This window comes from Lampetra planeri, chromosome 41 (genome assembly GCF_965212315.1).
Source record: "Lampetra planeri chromosome 41, kcLamPlan1.2.h2, whole genome shotgun sequence".
In the NCBI taxonomy this organism is placed as follows: Eukaryota; Metazoa; Chordata; class Hyperoartia; order Petromyzontiformes; family Petromyzontidae; genus Lampetra; species Lampetra planeri.
Window position 1 is genome coordinate 8,657,887 of NC_136147.1, and position 21,452 is coordinate 8,679,338.

Here is a 21,452-nt window from a genome sequence, read left to right on the forward strand (position 1 = left end):
GTCGGCGGGGAAAATCACGCACGCTCCATCGAGGACGACGAAGAACTCTTCCGAGTGCGCGTGCAGCCGGCACGCGAACACGGCATCAATCACCTCTCAAGGGGCCTCCGCGCTCACGGCTCATTTAACTTAAAGCAACTTAGAGGGGGGGGGGGGGTGTGGGGGAAATACGACGTTTATGTATTTTTACAACAACCAAAAGTTCGCGCCGTTTAAGTTGAACATCGGTGGGGGGGGGGGGGTGCAGTGGCCTACTTGGCTCCGAATGCGGTTCAAACGGGAAATGACTTCATCCTTTAAGAAATTTCCCCCCCAAAAAAATGACGCACTCGCGATGAACCCCCTTCGCTCGGCCACGGCTTTTGAAAGTTCACGCGAGTTCCACGAGTTCATCGGGCTTGCAGGGCCTGGCTCGTCTTGCGCGCTCGCTCACAAGTGTCTCCGGAGGATACGTAAGGCGTTGACGTTCACGGACGTTCATTCATAAATAGTGAAATTTATTAAATGTTGGTATGTACGTTGAACTTCTTTCGCACCGTACGTAGCCAACCGTGCTCATCTGAGGTGCCGAGGAAGGACAACATTCTGAAACAATGATCAGAGTATGAGAGCTCGGGGTAAGCATTTACACCATTGGAACCTCATTTGCCAGTAAAAAATATGATAATTGTTTTTTTACCCTTTTATCTGGCAACAAAACTTCAAGGACAGTGCATACATTATCAGAGTTATGTTTTTTGTTTGCATTATGACTGCAGGTATTGTGGTCTATGCAAACATGACTCCTTGTAAAAAAGATGCCAGTTTTGTTGCCAGATAGAAGGGTAAAAAACCAATTATCATATTTTTGGTAAAAAAACAATTATCATATTTTTTACTGGCAAATGAGGTTCCAATGTTGTAAATTCTTACCCCGAGCTCTCATACTCTGATGGTGCATTGTCTTTGAGTTGTGCGCCTTTTGGCGTCATCTGGTCCAACCCATGTGAGACGAGGCTCTAAGAAAAGCTGTCTCGGGTGTGGACCAATCAACTTCAAGGACAGTGCATATGTTATCACAGTTATGTTTTTGTTTGCATTATGGCTGCAGGTATTGTGGTCTATGCAAACATGACTCCTTGTAAAAAAAAAGGTGTCAGTTTTTGTTGCCAGATAGAAGGGTAAAAAAACAATTATCATATTTTTTACTGGCAAATGAGGTTCCAATGGTGGAATGCTCATTCACTTTCACCAACATCGATTGTGCAACGACCATCATTAATGTATGTCGATATCCTTTCGGAAAGGATCTAACAATCACTGTTCATAGAGATCGATTCTGATATGTTCACCCCATTGACATGCACCGAGATACATTCTTGAATGATCGTAATTTGCCTTGAGACCAAGTATTCACTTCCCTTTCAATGAGATCAATTCAGAACGTGAGAGCCTTCCATTTTTAATTTGCTCTTCACTCAATGAAGTTGGATTTTCAAACAATCCGTCATTCACCGCCGCCGAGATCCAATGTTAAGGGCCATCGCTCGTCCGGTATCAACTTTTATGCCATCGTCATTCATTTACATTGAGACCAAACGTCAAACGCTTTATTCCTCGTCAATAACACTGATTCCCAGACATGGAGAACGACAATTTATATTTGCGGTAACAGTGCTAATCCTACCACTAACCACCGACGGTTAGTGTTACTGAATACGGTAAACAGCTTATGAAGTGATGCCACTAACAGAGAGTCGCGGACTGCTCTAACAGGTCGAAATTAAACTTCGATGACCGAGTTACATTGACGCTTTTGAATAATTCAGGCACGCTGACCTGGCACATATCCAATAAGTACGCACCGATACATCACTACATCGACTCTTACGCTCACGACACACATACGTACAATTGTGCGCTTGACAATGGATTGTTTATGATATGTTAACGTCACATTTTAGGCGAACCCAGAGTTACAAAAACTGCGAAGAGAGACGGACGAACAAGCTTTACTGTGCAAAGAGACGGACACACAAGCTACGGTAACAAATGGATTCTTGAATCGGACAACAATTCTGAAATGTGACAATTTCATTGAATCATCAGAATCCTGACGTGCCCCTTTCTGCCACACGCTGTCACAGTGAGAAACTGCCAACGGCCACGTGGCCCCAACGTTGTCAACACCGCCTTGATATTGACCGAGTTGACGTGAGCAGAGCGGTCCCTGGTCACGTGGCGGTGAACATCAACGTTTAGTGATGCATATTCTTAGGTTTTTTCGGTAAAGTCACGTAGGTAAAAAATTACAATTAATAAAAGTAAAATAAAAATAAAATAAAAATCACGACGTTTCGGAGGCAACACAAGCTTCCGTCTTCAGGTGGAACTGTCACAGCACGATAGCTGTATCAAGTGAGAAGACGGAAGCTTGTGTTGCCTCCGAAACGTCGTGATTTTTATTTTATTTAACTTTTATTAATTTTTATTTTTTACCTACGTGACTTGACCGAAGAAACCTAAGAATATGTATCCTTGCAGTCACGAAAGCTTCAAATCTAGAATTAAGTTAAGTGATGCGACCGTAGCGTCGTGTCCACAGGTGTCGGTGGCGTGTGTGTGAGGGAGCGGTGGTGTAGCGGTTAGCGCGCTGCGCTACGAACCCGGCAATCCACGTGTAATTCCCGCTCATGGCCAACACCAGGTGATGATTATCTGAACCGGTCCTAGGCCGGGCCTCCCTTAGGTCAACTCAGCCTCGAATGAGTACCCTGTGCGGTGTGTAATCATCGCCACGAGGGAGACAAAGGCGGTCGGGTGTGGTGCTGGCCGCCCACCTTCTCGTGTGCCGTGTCGGCCTCCAAAGATGTTCGCTCACAGCACTTGCCCCAAAGTCTGTTCAAGGTTATACGGGGGATCTTTGTCTTTGCTGTGTGTGTGTAAACACCGTCCACGAACTCCAAGGTTAATTTCCAGTGCCTGATCGAGTTCACTTTCGCAGATTCTCTTGTGGGGGGGCATCAGCAAGCAGCTGATTGGCCTTGACTGATGATGTCTGTAGGATGTGCCATGAAGGTCGAGGCATTGGCTTTGCAACAACTAGAGGATCTGGCAGACAGAAGTGATGTCTAAGTGTGTGTATGTCTGGTCCCCATAATTGGCACCAGCCATGATGACCTCTTGACCTTTTTACATTCACCACAAATCTGAAAGCCAGACCAGATGAGAGGCTTTGTTGAGGCTCTTGTCAGCATTCCGTAAAGCGCAAACGTTCCCAGATGATAGTCAGAAAGTCGCAAAAGATGTCGTTTGATAATTTGCCAGATTTTAAAAGTAGTGAGAAATCAGCTTGCGTGCAGGTGCTGGGTGGATCATGCCACCGCAGGATCATGAGAGACGGTCGTGGCTTGAGGAGGCCTTCATCCAGCAGTGGACTGACCGTGGCTCATGAGGATGATGATACAACATCCTTAATACTTTAAAACCTCGAATCGCTCCCAAATCTACATGATGTCCCAGAAAGTGGCCAAATTTGTCGCGAGCAACTTTGAAAAAAAAGTTGTCGTTCGGGGGACGGCGGCGCGAGGGGGAAGAGAAAAATAAAAGAAACAAAAAAAAGTCGCTTGGTCGACAACACCGCGTTCCTGTCGACGCTCGTGAAGCGTCACGTGATGTGTGAGACTCTCCGGATCCAGCCGAGGTAGGCCGACACGCGGGTGTAGACGCCAGGGGAGTCACGGAGGCCACAGCCGCGGCCCCACGACGTCACGCCCTGCAGCTCCCAGCGCCCGTCGGGATGCTCGCACACCAGAGGGCCGCCGCTGTCGCCCTGTTCACGGGCAGGAGACGGCCCGTGGCGAGCGCCGTCGTGAGGATAACACGAGAGAGAACGGAGCAGCCGATTGACGCAAAGCTAATATTTAAATGACATTGGTAGACAATCATCAACACGGTACAATGAACCCTTTGCCGTTCCGAGACATCTGCAAGTTTGCAGGGTGAGTGTCCCGTTCACCGATGAATCTCAGAGGCTCGGCGTTCATTTTATTTAGAGGCGTAGAGCCGTTGTTTTTAAAGACAATGTACTCACCGCAGAGAACTGTAGCGACACGACCGCCGCACTCTGTGATAGCTGGCGTCAAACTGTGGCACACTCCCACCCGCATGGCCTTGTGGGAGCCTTGGTACCGATATAGTTTTTTTTATTAAACATTTTATTCCAGTCATCGGAAAGGGTTAAGCAACGGATGCTTTCGTAATCGTTACTGTAAAAAATGCCATAGGTGAATGTTTTAACAGGAAATTAGTTTGCGAGTTGATAACAATCCACACATGATCAAAAGCATTTTTCTAAGTATATATGTAAACTGTAGTTGCAATTTTTTTTCTTATCCCAAAATTCTGTCGTTATTTCCCACTTAAGTTTTTTTTTGCATCCCAAGGAGTAGTGGACTGATAGAGGGCTGTAAATTATTATTACGATTATTTGCCATGTCATCTTGAGATTTGCACAGACGACTCTCACAATGAGCGAAGATGTCACAACACTACATCTGAAGTCTCCCCACTATCGGACTCTTCATCAACGCTCGATGGCGCATTTGCTATGAATGGTGCTTGTCACCAGTGCCGGATTAGCCTAGGAGCAAAAGTAGCTGCACGTGCTATGGGCCCCGCACTTTCAAGGGCCCCGCACCAAATGCTATCAAGCTATCTATTCCGTTTCAGTGATTCTGCACTTGCTCTATTACTATAGTACTATACCGCCTTCAACTTTTGCGAACGACCGGGTGTTTAAGGTTACCAATTTGTCGTATTATCTGGCTGTATAGCAAATGTAAAAATACAATAACTTTACTATGCAAGTAAAAAATGTGTCTTTTAATATTTACGTGTTTATTTATTTATTTAGGGCCGCTTTATGACATATGCTACAGGCCCCGCACTAGCTTAATCCGGCACTGCTTGTCACTGCTTGTGACATCTCGTCAAGCGATCTCTCAGCCACGCGCAGGGGGGCAGCACTTTCCCAACCGCATAAAAAAAAAGAATCAGAATATCGGCGGTCTTAAGTTCCGCAACTAACCTCCGAGCCTCGTTCGAGTCCAAACTTACAATCTGCTTACTCGATCGCGCAGTGAAATTCCGCGCATTCTCTACGTACACTTACGGGCCAAAAGCTTTTTTTCTGCATCAGTAGGAGACGAAATTGTTTTCAATTCTCCATGGACGCGAGACCCTTACGATAATACCAGAAACTGATGAGAGCAGTCTGCAAGGAGCTACAGGTTTGAAACTTAAACTGAACGATAAAACGAAAAAGAATTTTTATTTATTTATTATAGATATTTTTCAGAAGCGTCGTGGTTACACATGATAGCTTAACGAAGTGGTTCATGGTGTGGAAATGTATTGCAGCCAAATAATCTAAACGCACATTGATTCTAAATGTGGAGGGAAAAACCGGAGGACCCGGAGAAAAATGCACACGACCACGGGGAGAGAGAGAGAGACACGCAAACTCCAAATATACAGCAGCAGGCGTCAGGGTCGGGATCGAACCCACGACCTCCTGTATACCAGGCGAGGTAGTCAACATCTCCTAGCCACCGTGATGATGATGAGAGAGAGACACGCAAACTCCAAATATACAGCAGCAGGCGTCAGGGTCGGGATCGAACCCACGACACAGCTCCCATTTGAGAAGCTGTGCAAAGAACGAACTGCGTACGTTTTAAAGTATTCAGCATTTTTCAGCGAGCGAGAAACAACTTCGGATTGCGTTCCCCTCTCTCCAATTATGAATTCCGGCTGCCACTCAAGACGGATGAGCTGCCTGTTGCAGCACGAAGGCCACTTGCAGTCGGAGCGATGTATCCCCGGAGGCCTCGGCGAGGGAGGTGCGCGCAAGAGGCTTGAACACACCTTGCGGGAATGCATCTCTGACGAGACTTGTTCAGCGACGCAACAACGCAAAGAGCGTCCGCGGCTCGCAGTCAAACCACTGCGAGTTGAAATCCCGGTCAGGAGTCTCGGTCAGACTTTTCTCGTTGGCCAAATTGCGACGTTCCAATTTAATTTTCGTACGTGATTTGTTGCACGTATCATGATCATCATAAGTGTGGATTTTAATCGATAACTAGATTATTTGTTGAATGGCTAATTTGTATGCATTATAATAATAATCATTGACAGCCCTTTATCAATCCACGTGTCGCTCACGGAGGTTTGTTTGACCTTGTTGGAAAGTGAATTAGACTCAGGACAAATCTTGCATATTCGTATACATCTTTAGGAAAATCTTGCACATCCTTAATTTGTCCTCTTGCATATTATTTGAAAACCATGAACGTGCAAGATGTTTTTGTCGTTCCTTGTTTAATTTAATTTCCATCCAGAACATCTGTGGCTTGCGTCCCACCACAGTGGCGAGATGTTAACTACCTCGCCTGGTATACAGGAGGTCGTGGGTTCCATCCAGACCCTGACGCCTGCTGCTGTATATTTGGAGTTTGCGTGCTCCCTCACCCGGTGGTCGCGTTGATTCTTTTGTCCGGATCCTCCGGTTTTTCCCTCCACATTAGAAACAGGCGTTTTAGAGTATTTGGCTGTTGTACGTTTCCACGCGATAAGCCACTTTTGTTGAGCTCTTATTTGTGGTCATGTCGCTTCTGAAAAAAGTGCACTATAGCTCAGTGGGCCTTACCTGGTAAAATAGAAATCAGTTAAATTTGTTTAGGATTAACTTAGTGCTGTCTTTTTTGCAGTTTATCTACTTGGGAGGCAGCGCATGGTGGATTGTGCTAATTCACAATTCCACATTTCCATTGACAGGGGACCGATCTCACTTTGGAACAAGCTCCATATTTCAGCTCGAGTTTGGGTCAGTTTTAGTGTAAACGGTGGCCGGACACCTGGCAGCTGTCGACGCGAGCGCCGTCCCTGATGCCGCCCGCGCACAGCATGCGCTCCGACAGGAAGCGCCCTCCGTAGTGCTGGTGGCACACGCGCCGCGGCAGCAGCGGCAGGCGCGCCTCCTGCAGCGTGCGCGAGTACGCGACGCCTGTCGCGCAAACAAAGACAAAGATCCCCCGTATAGCCTTTCACAGACTGATGGGGCAAGTGCTGTCAGCGAGCAGCTACGAGGGCCGGCACGGCACACGAGGGGGTGGGAGGCCAGAAACACGCCCGGCCGCCTTTGTCTCTTCAATGCCGATGTTTCCACACCGCACCAGGTACTCATTTGAGGCTGAGTTGACCTAGAGGAGGCCCGGGACCGGTTCAGATAATCGTCGCTGATGTTGGCCGTGAGCGCGAATCGAACTCGGGTCGCTGGGTTCATAGCGCGGCGCGCTAACCGCTCCACCACCGCTCCCCACATGCACGCAATTGACACTTATGGACACGACGTTACAAAGACAAAGACCCCCGAATAACCTTGAACAGACTCTGGGGCAAGTGCTGTCAGCGAACAATTATGGATGTTGACACGGCGGCCAGCACCACGCCCGGACCACCTTTGTCTCCCTCGTGCGATGTTGTACACACCGCGCACAGGGTACTCATTCGAGGCCGAGTCACACTGGGGGATGCACAGGACCGGTTCGGATAATCGTCACCAAGTTGGCCGTGAGTGGGAATCGAACTCGGGTCGCCGGATTCCAAACACAGCGCGCTAACCGCGACACTCCCGCTCCACGATGTTGCGCAAGGACAAAGATCATTCCATGTCGCCATGCGAACAGCTGGGCAACGGTAATATTGTTCATATTGGTGACCAAATGTATTTGTCAACAAAGTTACGTTGCGGTTCTTGTCATCGTTGACTATGGCTAGACGGGAGTTATCAAGCACCTCCGATGAGCACAGTTTGTGCGAAAGTAGTTTAAGATACATGATGATGATGATGATTATATGACTCCCCACCAAAGGCCAAAGGATGCCTGGCTCTGACGAGACTAAATTAATAAGTCGCAGACTAAGACGATTTAGTAACGTAGTGTACCGAGGAAGACCAGGATCAGTAATTAGCGAGATAGGTTTTAAAAAGGATTCATGAAGGCCACCGATTGGCCGACCTGATAAAATTGCGGGGAGGGGGGGGGCATAATTTTCCCACCCCTTCATACCAACAATGAACAACTCCCAATTGAATTTTGATTTAAAGCTTTCGTGACTGCAGGGATTCATATTCTTGGTTCTTTCGGTAAAGTCACGTAGAAGGGAAATAATAAAATAATAAAAATATAAAACAATAAAATTCTCACGACGTTTCGACTGCAACACAAGCAATCATCATCTTGCTGTGTTTTTCACACCTGATGATGATTGCTTGTGTTGCAGTCGAAACGTCGTGATAATTTTATTGCTTGATATTTTTATTATTTTATTCTTTCCCTTCTACGTGACTTTACCGAAAGAACCAAGAATGTAACTTCCAATTGACTCACCGTTTAACAAACCTTAGCCTGACGAGACAGAGAGAACGACAAAAATGAAATCCGAGACACTCGACGACCGACGCAGAGTCTCCGCCGTCGACGTGACGAAGCACGCGACCCCCTCGCCCGCCTCACCCGTGTCGCCCCAGCCCGTCACGTAGCACCCCCTCGTCGTCCTCCGCACGTCCCCCCGTCCCCGCGCGGGCAGGCAGGCGGGCATCACGCGCGCGCTCAGCCGCACGCACGCCTCCTCCTCGATGCGGCCGCCGCGTGGCCGGCCGGGCCGACCTCCGACCTCTTCGCCGCTGGGCCAGCGACGCGCCGGGGTCGCGGCGGAGGGCCGCCGCAGCTGCACGAGAGCGATGTCGTCCTGGTTGGAGCCCGAGGCGGCGTCGTAGCCCGGGTGGGTGACCACGCGCTCCACCGGCATCTCCTCCTCGGCCGCCTCGGGCACCAGCGAGTGGTGGTCGCCCACGCGCACCGCGTACGCGCGTGTGCTGTTGGTGCCATAGCTGCGGTACAGTGGGGGGGGGGGTACAGCTGGTGCATCTGTCAGTCATCTCGGTCAGTCAACCCATGGCACCCGGGTCTGACCCGTGACCTCCTGTCAGCGACCCTTCGATACTTCACGTGGCCTCAAAGTGCACCTGGCCTGCCACAGGCGCCATGGTGACATCACCGTCGCTTCGTGGCGAATGGCGGTTGTGTTGTAGCTACGATTAGTCGTGGGTGCAAGCAGCGGTGACGGTTAAGCGTGAGCAGAGGCAGCAAGGCCGACCTCACGGTGCCGTCTCGCCCATGCGCCCTCCCTCCATCCTGCACACGCATCCTTCCCATCACGACCTCCTCCTGGTCACATCGGCAGCACCTTGTGTGCTGCTACAACGCTTTCAAGTTGCCGACCCGACATTACCGTGGCACTCTCAAGAATCCTCCGGATCCACCTGTCGTCAAAGGCCACACACGTGCCCTCACTTGTCCATTTGTTAAAGATCGAAACGACTCTCTTGCCCCGCGCAGCAACAGAAACATTACTCCTGCCTCAAACTACCACCACCACCACCACATTTCAACATCGAATTTGAAATCTCCACTCTTTCACAGTTGGTCATTTAGTCCGTCGAAAGGCCAGCCTGCCAATGCTGGCACGCCTGTTGGATTTCCCTCTCACGGTCCCCCCGTGTTTTGCACAACACGGAATACGTCAGATGCAGTGTGGGGGGTGGCACGTGCCCCCCGTATGATCCGATCGAAATCTCTAATTTCGATCGGATCATTGGGGTTTATTAGTAATAAATCGGCATTTTGCGACCCCCACTGCCACTGTGGCAATAAGTAACAGCAAAGCAGTTATAAGCGACTCAGAATTGTGCGCTGTTGCGTATACAGTCCACGACTTCCCTGAAGATATTCACCTTCAGCGAGCGCGATGCCGATCACACGACGCGGTTCGAATTCGACCCTCGATCGATGGCTACGCCATCGCCGCACACGCGTCGAATAGAAAGCAAGGGACAACTCCTTACTTACTAACAACTCCTCTGTGATTTCTCATTGCTGGAGGGGTTACCCCCGCTACCTGAAGATCCTGGCTCCGCCATTGGATGCTATCGTTCAATATTGTGACACAGCAGCGTCAGCCCTCTGACCCGTGGTCAGGGTTTGAACCTCGGTCCTCCTAAATTATGGCTCGGTGTCATGACACCGGCATTGGACCCATCGATAGACAAACAAACCAGCTCCAGGGCTTGAACCCAGGCCCTGCGATGTTGTAGATCAGCGCCCTGACACCAGAGAGAGGAGCTCCCTGAGAAAGGGCCTCGGGCCTTGAACCCTGGACCCTCGAAGATGCCAGCGCAGCGCTCTAAATTGGCGCGAGTAACTCATGAGACACCCAGCACAAGGGCCCGAAGCCACGATGTGAGATCATTCATAAATAGTTTATTTTGGGTTACATCGGTGTGTAGGTGCAACGTGAAAACATTTTTGACTAAAACACCTCCACCACCCGACAGAGCCAATAAAAATCAAGTTGTCACGTGGCCCAATTTTGTCAGTTGATTTGGTGTTTCAGAAAACCGGAGGAGTGTTGAAAAGCACGTGAAACATTGTATTGGCACGGATGTGAGATGTTGATAATAATATAATTATATTTTATAATGCGAATTCCATCCTGGGATCCCAATGCGCAATGATGTGAGAAGTACTTAATAATTAGCGGAAAAAATAATTCCGATATTTTCTTTAGCTACTGACCTATTGGATTCCCAGACCAATACTTTCCAGTGGCATCGTTGAAGCAGACAAACGCTGAACTGATTTTTGACAGTGGCGGCGAGTGAATACGGGGCACCACCCCAGCACAGTTGGCTACGTACGGTGCGAAAGAAGTTCAACGTACATTCAAACACGTGATCAATTTCACTATTTATGAATGAACGCAAGTGAACGTCAACGCCTTACGTATCCTCCGGAGACACTTGCGCGTGCACGTGCGCAAAATGAGCCAGGCTCTCCAAGCCCGATGAACTCGTGAAACCCGCGTGAACTTTCAAAAGCCGTGGCCAAGCGAAGGAGGATGGGTTCATCGGGAGTGTTGATTTTTGTGGAGATTAAAAAAAACCACACACTTTTGAATCTCACTCTGTATCAATAAGTGGATAATCCTTGAAATGAAAAAGCATCTATAACAAATGTTTGACTTACAAATAAAAAGTGTCTAATTCAAGTCATTTTTTTTCTTCTTCTTTTCAAATTGAGGAGGAGAGCACCCCCCAATGGCATGGAAATGTCAGCGTTCAAATCTCATTGGCCGATTCAAACCACCCTTACGCAAGCCCACAGCAAGGGGCTTACCCCCCTCCAGTGGCGGCTCCTGCAAAATCTCTCAGGAGGGGCAAATGTCTGGATGATTGATAAGGATAAGGTCCACCCATGCAATGGATAAATTAACAGCTTAAGCATATAAAGGCAACTTCACTTCTTTAATATTAATGAAAAATAAAGTGACTCTTACAATACATCTTGTTTGTTTCTATACTCACTATTAAAACAAACCACTCAAGTTTCTTTTATTAAAGATTCCACTAGGTGGCGACAAATTATATTGTTGGATGAAACGTGCTTACGTGTGATGACGTAAGCACGTATGATGACGTAAGCACGTTAGGGCGAGCCCTCCCGGAAGCCATAGAGAATGCATTGCAGCGCCCCCGTTCGAAAAAAAACATCTTTGAATGTAAGTCTATGGGACCACTCGGGGCGATTCTCAGCTGGAGGGAAATCGCCCAAAAAGAGGTGGTACTCCACAGAACGTAGCATGACGCTGATTGGACTATACCCAGAGGCACAGTGACGGCTAGCGTGACTCTGTGGTTGAATGATATTGGTGGTGCGTCGCCCAATCGCCCTAATGAAGAAACCGCCCCTGCCCCCCTCATATTCCTCGCCTGAGGAATATGAGGTGGGGAAACGTTTTCTTGTTTGCTGTCCTTCCCCCGCACCTCCGATTAGCACGGTTGGCTACGTACGGTGCGAAAGAAGTTCATATGTTGTGTACATACGACGGAGCCGGGGCGGCGTTCCGGGCGCCGGGAGTCACGGAGCGCGGCGTCGCTCACCGTTTGAAGCAGTGAGCGGCCGTGAGGGCCCAGCAGGTGCCGATGAGCGTCGCCCCGCACAGCAGCCGGCTCTGGCCTCCCGGCACTCGCAGCCTGAGTGAGGCCTGCCAGGGCCAGCTGCCCCTGTGGGACGACAAGGCCCACGACAACACTGAAACCGGCTTTATTTTACTATGTTTCCACAAGCTGCAAAATCCGCGGACGTCAAGGGAACAAAAGTGGGTGAGTTGAGGGAGAAAATGCCACCTCTGACATACAAAATTCATGGGGAGGAGGAAAGGCAAAGTGCCCGGAGGAAACCCCACGCCTACGAAGGGAATAACACTCAAAAAGATCTGCACAGACCAGTTTAAAACAACAACAACTACTACTTGCTGTACCATCACATCACTGCCCATCAGGTTAATGCGTTGTTTCGCGAGAGGCCAGTGCATTATAGGGGCTAAGTGGGTGACGCGACTTAAGTGAAATCTACCCGAGCTTTCAATGTGAACGATGCTGTTGCCTTGTCGCATTATGGTAGGTCTGAAAACCTCCATTGCTAAGTGATGTCGAGGGCCCATTAAACCCCCTCAAAAATCCATTTGCCGTGCCATTAGGGGAAAACATAAACAGGCTTTGCAATATTCCACCGCGGAAGAGTGCAAACATAAGCGTGCGAATAACGGAAACCTCAAGAGTCGTAACATTATTCACTGCTGCTGGGACGCCGCCTTGAAGCGCAAGGGGCATCTGAGACGGAGGTTGCCGCTTCAATCTCCAGGCACGGCAGTGGAAACAACGGGCTTCTTTCTTCTATCCCTCCGACCTCTGCCCGCCCAGCGGTAGAAACGGGTTGGCCACGGTCGGTCGATCGTCAGGTTCGGAATCAGTGCCGGATTAAGCCAGTGCGGGGCTTGTAGCATATGTTATAATGTGGCCGTACGTAAAAAAAAAAACCCCATAATTATTAAAACACAAATGTTTACTTGCATAGTAAAGTAATTGTATTTTTTCATTTGCTACACAGCCAGATAATACGACAAATCGCTAACCTTAAACACCCAGTCGTTCATAAAAGTTGAAGGCGGTATAGTACTATAGTAATAGAGCAAGTGGAGAATTACTGAACTGGAATTGATAGCTTGAAAGCATTTAACGCGGGGCCCTTGAAAGTGCGGGGCCCGTAGCATTATGTAGCTACTTTTGCTAATGGGATAATCCGGCCCCTTACGTTATGGCAAGCTTCGGGGCCACTTCCTGGAGTCGTTACTTTTTTATTTTACCAGGTAAGGCCCACTGAGCTACATAGCTCTTCTTCAGGAGCGACCTGGCCACAAATGATCGCGCAATGAAGCGGCTTATTGCGGGGAAATTTATAGCAGCCAAATTATCGAAACGCGCGTTGATTATAAATGTGGAGGGAAAAAAACGGAGAACCCGGATAAATATCCACGCGACCACGGGGAGACAAAACACGCAAACTCCAAATATACAGCAGGCGTCAGGGTCTGGATCGAACCCACGACCCCTGTATACCACGCGAGGTAGTTAACATCTCGCCACCGTGGCGGGATGCAAGCCACAGATGTTCTGGATGGAAATGAAATAAGGAGCGGCAAAAACATCTTGCACGTTCATGGTTTTCAATTTATATGCAAGACGAAAAATGAAGTATGTGCAAGATTTTACTAAAGGTGGATACGAATATGGAGGCATTTGGACGCTCACCTGACAGCTCTGCGCCCTCCCACGATGCGCTTGCCCCTGCGGAGTGGACGCACGCCGCACACTCCTGCCTCCACCTCTGCATCGGGAGGGAGAAGGGGAAACACTTCACAAGTAGCTGTGAAACTCTCCTGTTGGTGGTTGTGCGAGCACACTGCATGTATTTGTGAATGAGTGAGAGGCAAGGCCGTAGCCATGGAGTCAACATTGGGGGGGACCAAATCTTCCAGGGGGTCTGGGCCCCCCCCCCAGAAAAAAATCTAAATTTGAAAAGAATTTCCTGCCTGAAATATAAAAAAAAATGCACTAACAGATAGGATGGACTTTTTTTTTCTTTTTTACAATAATGTCTAATAGTGCATTGTATTACATTGCTCTGATGTTTCTTTTTTACCTTTTCTTGTTTGTAATGGCAGAGATTAGGGATTAATAAACTACAACCATAACCACAGCAATATATTGGGGGGGACATTTTGAGCATAGTTGAATATTGGAGGGGGATGTGTGTCCCCCAATAATTACCCGCTTGGTGAGAGGATGTGTGATTTGGCGAGTGGGTGGGTGAGTAAGTGAATGGATGTGTGATTGGGTGACAATGTGGGTGAGTGAGTGAATGGTGGATCGGTGAATACATGAACAAGAGGTGTGCAAATTTCGATTTAAAGCTTTCGTGACTGCAGGGATTCATCTTCTTGGTTCTTTCGGTAAAGTCACGTAGAAGGGAAATAATAAAATAATAATATTTGTATATTTTATTATTTCCCTTCTACGTGACTTTACCGAAAGAACCAAGAAGAAGAGGTGTGCAGTGCTTATGTGCATGTCAGACTGAAGGAGGCATGAAGGAGGCATGCATATGAATGGGTTGGTGAGTGCATTTATGAATGGGTGAGTAAACGAGCGGATGGGTGAGTGGATTTATGATTGAACTGGCAAGTGAGTGATCGAGTGATCGAGTTAGTGATTGAGGGAACGAGTGAGTGATCGAGCGAGCGATTAAGCGAGTGACTGAGAGAGCGATAGGGTGAGCGAGCGCGTGAGCGAGTACCGTTGCCGCGCTCGCCGCTCTCGTCACAGATCACGCCGGCGTCCTCGCTATGCCGGCAGTCGTGGGGGTCCCCGGGGGAGCGCACGCATTCGTGCAACGATCCCTCCAGCCCGGAGCACTGCACGCTGTGGAGGTGGATCGGGCCCTCGCCCTCGCCAAAGTAGGCCATGGGCCACGCGTGCGCCGGCCCGCTGTGGGAACAACGACGGCACGGGCATCGGTCACGCGGCAAAACCAGGACAACTCGTCGCCCGCAGACAAGGGTGCGCAAAGGAGCACGCGCGGGTGCCCTGCTCGCGATTACGCTGAGGGACGGGCAGAGGAACACGTGGATTGCACGACGTAGCGCAAGCCACAGGCGTCGTGTCGACTGATGGGGTTAAAATGAAGCAGACTCGGGAAAGGACACGTCGCTAGAAAGGAGTGGTGGCCAAGGTAGGGGACACGTCAGTGAGGGCGTCCACCGGAGAGATGAGCTCGTATGCAGGGGCTACACGCATTGCTACATCGTGGGACCGTGAGAGGTGGCAGTGACTTGAGGAGGACTTAATTGTGATGACAATCAGGATGAATTCTCAGAGGTGGATTGTTTTTTGTTGTTGCCAATGCAAGATAGTGCGTGACGTGATCTTCATGAAGTCTAGTGATAGGTTTTTACCCTTTCAACTGGTACAAAAACTGACACCTTTATACAAGGCATCAAGTTTGCAATAACCACAACACAAGCAGTCAAAATGCAAACAAAAAAAAATAACTCTGATAATGATATGCACTGTCCTTGAAGTTGATTGGTCCACACCCGAGACAGCTTTTCTTAGAGCCTAGTCTCCATTGGTGTTGGACCAGATGACGCCAAAAGGCGTACAACTAAAAAACAGCACACTATCAGAGTATTGAGAGCTCGGGGTAAGCATTTACACTATGAGACCTCCTTTACCAGTGGCAAAATATAGTTACTGCTTGTGTTGTGATTCTTGCAAACATGATGCCTTGTATAAAGGTGTCAGTTTTTGTACCAGTTGAAAGGGTAAAAACCTATCACTATATTTTGCCACTTGTAAAGGAGGTCTCATAGTGCTTCATGAAGTCATCGGTGGCCGGGCTCGTATCATCAACTGGCTACACTTGAGAACGCGGCTCGATCGGGGTGAGTAACAGAAACGCAGATTCAATGGCCAGAATCTCGGCGGCACTGTCACAAGCGCGCTCCGACCGCCACGGCCGCCCGACCAGATCCGACGGCGCACGATCGTCTCGCCTGTATCCCAGCTGGCGGCACACCACCGCGGCCTCCCGGCGGCCCCAGCCGTCGTCGCACACCGTGCCCCAGCGGCCGTCCACAAGCACCTCCACGCGCCCCTCGCGCTCGCTCTCCCCGTCAGCCAGACGGAGCCGCGGGGCCGGGGCCGGTGCCGTCTTGAAGAAGGGCGGCCGGGAGCTGTCGCCGTGACGACGGCAAACGACGCCCACGTCCTCGTCGTGAGAGCAGTCGTGGCGCCCCCACTCGCTGCGCGGGCACGCGAGCAGCGAGGCCTCGCCGCCCCGGCACGACACCTCGTCCAGCAACACGAAGCCTGACCCGGGCCCGAACTCGGACTCGCGAGCCGGGCGGTCGGCGCCGCTACGGGTGGGTGGGAGGGCGGACCGCGCATCTGTGTGTACAGGTTACGTGGACACGCGTGTGCACGTAGTGACGGACTCGCGCGGACATATGAACCCTTTGGCGGGACCCCGGGGCCCCGAATAATCAGAAGTCAAAATCGCCATTTTGGTGACCCTGGCCCACTGCGCACATAAACGCCGCGACCCATCTGTCATCCAAGCGCAGCAGCGAGGACGAATGCGCAGAAGAAACAAAACTTTGAAACTTTGATTAGTGCATCGTGTAGAGCTCGTCGAGAGGAATAGATTGCCATATCGTTTGCCTTTAACAGACATAAAATGACGTCCCAAAGCAGTTCATGCGAGAGCCGGGGGCTTATGGCACCCCGGGGTCCTGCCATGAGGTTCATATGGCGCCTTGTGGGTGTTCGCGGCCGTGCCAAAGGGCTCTCCCGGGTGCTTTCGGGTCAGGAGCGAGAGCTGGGCCGTGCACGATGTCCGACGTTTCGCTCCACGTGCCGGGAAACTCATTCCTGAACTGAAACCGGGAGCAAAATGTCGGACATCATTCCGAACAATAACGCGGCATGAACCTTAAAGCACTTGGGAGAGATGCGTTTGCAAACACACGTAGGGTACACACATACATAGACACAGATCCCCCGTATAGCCTTAACAGAATGTTGGGGCAAGTGCTTGTTAGCGAACACCTACGAAGGCTCAACACGGCGGATGATGGAATGGGTGTCCAGCATCACCTTCCGGCCGGCTCTGTCTTGTCAGTGCAAATGTTCACACACCCCATGAGGCCGAGTTGACCTAGGGGAGGCCCAGGACCGGTTCAGATAATCGTTACTGGTCTTGGCCATTGAGCGAGAATCAAACAGCACACCGCACTAGCCGCATACACACAAGCACAAAGATCCCCCGTGCAGCCTTAACAGACTGTAGGGGCAAGTGCTGTTAGTGAGCACCTATGAAGGCTGGCACGGCACACGAGGGGGCTGTGTGGCCAGCACCACGCCCGACCGCCTTTGTCTCCCTAGTGGCGATGTTTACACACCGCACCAGGAATTCATTTGAGGCCGAGTCGACCTAGTGGAGGAGGGCCCAGCACCGGTTGAGGTAACCGTCACTGGTGTTTGCCGCGAGCGCAACGCGCTAACCGCTGCGCCACCGCTCCCCACACACACACCGACGTGCGCGGGTACGCACGTAGACGCAAGCGGCCTCGCCGATTGGCCGACCGCACGGCGTGGGCCCTCCCCAGTGTGCGGCATGATCACCTGAAGCCCAGCTGGCGGCAGACCACGTGGCTGCTGGTCATCGTCCAGCCGTCGTCGCAGACGTTGCCCCACTCGCCGTCGTGGTAGACCTCCACCCGGCCCTGGTGGCTGCCCTTGCCGCCCACCAGACGGACGGATCCCTCTGCAGGCGGTGGGGGCGGGGGGGGGGGGACAGATACGGCGAGCGGCGTTCAAATGCCAGCCGGGCAGTGTCGTGGTCTCATCGCTGTCGGCGTTGGCGCCGGGGTTGGGATCGAACCCACGACCTCCTGCATACCGGGCGAGGTAGTTAACACGTCGCCACCACGGGTACACATACGCACGTGGACACAAGCGGGGAAAGTTTCTTGAATTACCCCCCCCCCCACCTTCAGTCGTGCCCACTCAGCATTTGCAAATTGGCGCGGTGCAGCGGTGGAAGATTAAGACCACGAAAAAATAACCACCCCCTCGCGGAACATTCCGGAGCACCCTAGCATGGAGGGCCCCTTCCGCCAGCGGTCGCACGAGCGAGCAATCGCAGGCTTGCACCTTTACCTTTGCAGCGAGCGACTTCCGACACACGTCTAGTAGAAGGCTTCTTACTTATTAAGAGCACACAGGGTGATTACACTTCGTAACGCAGCTACAACCCAGGCTGCTCTAACACGCAGCCCATCTCCGTCCTGCGCTATGCTGGCTGGTTGACGAGCGTAGCGGCGGCGAAGACGGAGCTGCTCTTGCAGAAGAACAGCCACGCGGTCGAAGGCGAAGAGGTGAAGACGGCAGCGACGCAACCAGGACCCAGACCCCACGCTCACAGCCCCACAGCTCGGGCTCGGTGCTCCTTATATCCGCCTGGTGTGGCCAAGCTCCACCTCTGGCCACGCCCCCTTTCTAGAACCTACTAAACCCTTCGGGATGGTTCCCAGAGCTTCTCGACTGACACCGCCCTTAACCTTTACCCCAGATACGCCCCTTCACCATAAGGCGTCATGTAACGCAGCTATAACCGCAATGACCCTTACAGGCCGGCAGGTGTCACCCTGTCATTACACCTTTACACGACGCAGACACCAACATCTCAGTTCACGCAAGGGGGTGATGACCCCACCCCCCAAAGCACCGCTTGGACCCGCAGCAGGCTTGAGGCAAAGGATGCTACATTTCTGGGTGGTTCAACCTCTCCCAATGCCCACGCTCAGTGACATCACCACCCTCCTCCTCAGCCTGTGGGGATGGGCCACACGATGGCCTGTTGAGGTGGCTGCTGGTGGAGGCATTGAGTAGAGGGGGGGGGGGTCAGATCTCTTTTGAAAAATAAACTAATGCCTCAATGGACTTTATCTGCTAAAATAAAAAAAAATACTTTATAGTGTTTTTCTGTGATTTATTTAACTTTCCTATACTTTTCACTCCCTCTCGTGTAAAAAATAAAAATCTGTTCATTGCTCTAACTTGCCGACGCAACCAGGCTGCTGGTCATCTGTTGAAAACTAAATAAAGGAGATCACGGGCGCAGCCAGGATTGTCAGGTATAGGGGGGAAACCACTCCAGCAAATGAGAAATGATAGAGGAGTTGTTAGTAAGTAAGAAGTTGTTAGTAAGTAAGGACTTGTCCCTTGCTTTTTATTCGACGCGTGTGCGGCGATGGTGCAGCCATCGATCGAGGGTCGAATTCGAACCGCGTCGTGTGATCGGCATCGCGCTCGCTGTATACGCATCTTTTTTGAGTCACTTATAACTGCTTTGCCGTTACTTATTGCCAATTATGGACTCAGACTACAGTATTGTCCTATCATCTCATAGAATCCCTGGCGCGTAATAATATACTACACAGTGGCAGTGGGGGTCGCAAAATGCCGATCTATTACTAATAAACCCCAATGATCCGATCGAAATCCCTCATTGGGGGGGCACGTGCCACCCCCCGCCCCCCACCACTGGCTCCGCCATTGAAGGAGATTCGTTTCACGGCCCGTCGAACTCCTCCGGCGCAGAGCGAGATTCCCGTCGCGGGCGCGCCACCTTGGTGCGGGTTGCAGGCGACGCCGGCGTCCTCGCCGTGCAGGCAGTTGTGGTGGCCCCACGGCGCCCGGGGGCACAACTCCAGCGAGCCCTCACCGCCCAAGCAGCGCACCTCGTCCATCCAGATGGGGCCCACGCCCTCGCCGAAGCGCGCCGACGTCAACGCCCGGGCTTGCCCGCTGCCGACAGAGGCAACGGCAAAAAACTAAATCACCAGCAGCAGCAGCAGCAACACCAGCAGCAGCACCAGCAGCAGCAGCAGCAGCACCAGCAGCAGCAGCAGCAACACCAGCAGCAGCACCAGCAGCAGCAGCACCAGCAGCAGCACCAGCAGCAGCAGCACCAGCAGCAGCACCAGCAGCAGCACCAGCAGCAGCAGCAGCAGCAGTGGAAACCGTGGGGTGCTTTCAGGTGAGCTTCTGCGGCCGTCTGGAACGTGCTTCCTTCCGATATTAAGAAGCCACTGGAGCGATGCACTTTTAAATTGCCTCGATGGAAAACCAATTTTTTTAGAACCGCTTTTTATGTTTGGTTTGGTGCCCTTCAGCCGCACCTCCGATTAGCACGGTTGTACGTATGTTGAACTTCTTTCGCGTCGTACGTAGTCAACCGCGCCAATCGGAGGTGACCACGTACGGTGCGAAAGAAGTTCAACACAGATACACGACGATTCTACGCGTGGCCGAATTAACGCAGGGGGTTTAGGGGACACGGCCCAGGGTTTCTTAGTTTGTCAATATAATAATTTACAATGAGCGGTGGGAATGGTGCCGTGATGTCACTGTCGGCACACTGGACTTTCAATCCAAAAGTCGCCGATTTAATTCCATTGTCCGGCAGGGCAGTTGAAACCCAGTGTGCGATATCGATGGGCACACCACCGTTAGTCAAACGGTGGGGTAAAACGTGGGTATCCCCCACCTCTTACAAGACATCTGGGCAACGTGGAAGAGTGGGCGAAATAAAACGATTTAAACTGAACTATGTTTTATTTTATCAGGTTAAGCTCTTTTTCATACGCGACCTGGCCACAAATGATAACTCAACGAAGTCTTATTATGTGGAAATGTACAGCAGCCAAATACTCTAAAGGCGTGATGTTGATTCTAAACGTGGAGGGCAAAACCGGAGGAACTTGGAGAGAAATCAACACAACCACGGGGAGAACCTCCAAACTCCAAATATAGAGCAGGCGTCGGGGTTGGGATCGAACCCACGACTTCCTGCATCCCAGGCGAGGTAGTTAACATCTCGTAACCACCGAGATGTTGAAGAGACCCCCAGAGCAGCTGTATCGTGAGCACGTAATTTGGTGTTACTGCCCTTCGTCACTTTGATTTAAAAAGCAGACCATTAAATAACCAATGCAAGTAGCAAGAGGCTGTTTGACAAGGGGCATGGTGGGACATGGGACAGTGGTGGAAATTCCACATTCCTATGGCAGGGCGGTCGGTGCGGACCTCAGGCCGAGCTGGCGGCACACCACCTGGGCGTCGCGCTCGTCCCACTGGTCGTCGCACACGGTGCCCCAGGAGCCGGCGTGCAGCACCTCCACGCGGCCTTCCAGCGCCGAGCGGCCCCCCGCCAGCCTCACCGACGGCATGGAACCTGCGACCGCACGGACCCCCCCCGGCAGAGCGGACGCGTCACCGCACGACGCGGGGCGACCGTGGGGCGAAGCTTCAACAGGCAACGTCACAAGATACAGCTTCAACAAGCAATGTGTAGCCAGACAACACCACAGAAGAGACAGCTTCA

General features: G+C 51.1%; 1 protein-coding gene across 1 annotated transcript in view; it reads right to left on the reverse strand.

The window, feature by feature from the left end:
- Window positions 1-2,443: 2,443 nt before the first annotated feature.
- LOC144732016 (neurotrypsin-like) overlaps window positions 2,444-21,452 on the reverse strand; it is a 47,088-nt gene continuing 28,079 nt past the window's right edge. The window contains exons 5-14 of the mRNA XM_078613196.1: window positions 21,155-21,302; window positions 19,695-19,873; window positions 17,687-17,828; window positions 16,057-16,419; window positions 14,799-14,989; window positions 13,754-13,829; window positions 12,044-12,166; window positions 8,559-8,935; window positions 6,897-7,045; window positions 2,444-3,811 (exon numbers count right to left, since the gene is read on the reverse strand). Of these exons, the coding sequence (XP_078469322.1) occupies window positions 3,647-3,811; window positions 6,897-7,045; window positions 8,559-8,935; window positions 12,044-12,166; window positions 13,754-13,829; window positions 14,799-14,989; window positions 16,057-16,419; window positions 17,687-17,828; window positions 19,695-19,873; window positions 21,155-21,302 (1,913 nt within the window). The 3' untranslated portion in view covers window positions 2,444-3,646. The remainder of the gene's footprint in view (window positions 3,812-6,896; window positions 7,046-8,558; window positions 8,936-12,043; window positions 12,167-13,753; window positions 13,830-14,798; window positions 14,990-16,056; window positions 16,420-17,686; window positions 17,829-19,694; window positions 19,874-21,154; window positions 21,303-21,452) is intronic.